At 36.1% G+C, this 1,899-nt stretch overlaps 1 protein-coding gene across 1 annotated transcript; it reads right to left on the reverse strand.

Moving 5' to 3' along the window:
- Positions 1-879: 879 nt before the first annotated feature.
- LOC111375401 lies at positions 880-1,889 on the reverse strand. Its single transcript, XM_022998220.1, has 2 exons — positions 1,665-1,889; positions 880-1,345 (listed from the first exon to the last, which is right to left on the reverse strand). The coding sequence occupies exons 1-2, from the start codon at positions 1,830-1,832 to the stop codon at positions 1,175-1,177; spliced, it is 339 nt and encodes a 112-aa protein (XP_022853988.1). The 5' UTR covers positions 1,833-1,889; the 3' UTR covers positions 880-1,174.
- Positions 1,890-1,899: the final 10 nt, after the last annotated feature.

Genomic DNA, 1,899 nt, shown 5'->3' on the forward strand with positions numbered 1-1,899 from the left:
CTATTAGTTAAGGGTGAAATATTTTAAACACAGAAATGTAACAAAAGGCTGCCTCAGCAGTTCTACCCTGGAACCTCCATGCTTCTTTCCTTGAACAGGCTTACCGTTCTTATCATAAATCACACACATTGAGTCGATACAATCACCATTTTTTAGGGTTATTTCTCTCACACCATAGTAACCTCCGTCATCCCAATTACTCCCTCCATTGCTTCCCCATGGCCCTACAGGTGACACCTATTGCTCTCTTCTTCTCACCAGCCTCCTACAAGAGTTCAGCAGAAATTCTTGTTGTCAGGAAAATGGAAGGGCAACAACCCCAATAAGCCCTAAATACGAAGAACAAAATAAAGACGCAAGAAGTAACTTGAACATCTTGTAAAATATCTTGTCTATGTTTTTTTTTCCATTTTTTCCCCTATTTCTTCCGATAAGTGCAAGTAGAAATTTTCGCAAAGAGTTCAGAATTCCATACCATGCTAATTCAGGAATGAAGAGACTGATGCCAGATATTCAAAGCCTTGTAGCAACATATACAAAAGGAGAGAGACACTATATAGAACAAAATAAGTGATTACCTTTATTGTGGTATCCGATTCCATTTGTATCACCATCCAGTGAAATTCCCTTTTTTCAATTTTAAAATCTAAGTTAATGGTGTAAAAGTATACCAAGTGCCTTAAATGATCAAGCAAGCATTCCCTACATCATGAAGTAAGCATCCAATGCCCCCCACAGAGGCCAATCTACAGTTACAGTTGTTTCACTGCATCATATACTTCAGAGAGTAGCGTATGGATGCTGTGGTTGATAAAGATTTAGTTGCTTTTGATCTACCATTCGAACTATCAGTGAACAAAGTATAATGGCAAAAAGAGATGCATCTAGCTAAGGCCAAATTCATTGAGAATAAAACACAGTTTGTTGCACATTCTTGCACAAAATGATTGTTTAACATGTGAAAAAAATTGCTATTGAAAACTGAAATACACCAAGCAGAGGTACCATTAGCCTAAAACTTTAAGGTGGTTAGTTTCATCTATTCTGCTGTTTAGAGTATCACGCTTAAAGCAGTAGACCATGCTACAAATGATTCAAGTAGAACTACTATATTCATGTAAATTCCACTGCTTGTCCACTGAACTCCGCTTGCAAAAGAAAAGTTAGCCTCGAGCTAACAGGATACTGGTGTTGATCTCCATTTGAATTCATAAGTTGTCTTGTCTGAATTGTTCAAGATCTCGGACATTTTAACACCTGCTAGGTAATGTCGCCAGCATTTTCTTGAGTAGTATCTGCAGCAGTACGAATCATCTTCTCGGTTCATTATCAGTGTGTGTATACACTGTGAACAAAGAAAACAGTCCAATGATCATACAAACTTCCAAAACAAGTAACAATTGACTACACAACTGACAACAATAAATGATGCAAAATCATTTGAGTTTCTTTGAGCCCAAAAATTGCACAGAAAGTGATAGATATAGCTAGTTGGTTTGCCAAAGACACAAAGACTAGAACCATTATACATCAAAATATTAATGCCTGCACTGAACTCTTTGTCATAAAAGCTGAAAGCAAACTAATTACAGGATAAATGGTCTTCAATTTGTTCCACATAGCATTACAACATATAACTAAAGATTGGGTAGAATCCACCTTACCTTTGAAAATTCACTGCTGGAAGATACCACGGTAAGCCTCTTGCGATGGAGCGCTCGTAACCAACTATCAACACTTCTCAAAACACTACTTTTTGATGTAGTTAATTCCAACTTCTCATCAATATATCGAACAAATTGTACTTCTCTGGGGTTTTCGAAAATTGTCATATTCTAGAAACAATATATGAGAAAGTGAAAAATAGACAAAAAAAAAAAAAAAAAAAAAAAAAAAAAA

The sequence above is a fragment of the Olea europaea genome, unplaced genomic scaffold, assembly GCF_002742605.1.
Source record: "Olea europaea var. sylvestris unplaced genomic scaffold, O_europaea_v1 scaffold1373, whole genome shotgun sequence".
NCBI lineage: Eukaryota > Viridiplantae > Streptophyta > Magnoliopsida > Lamiales > Oleaceae > Olea > Olea europaea.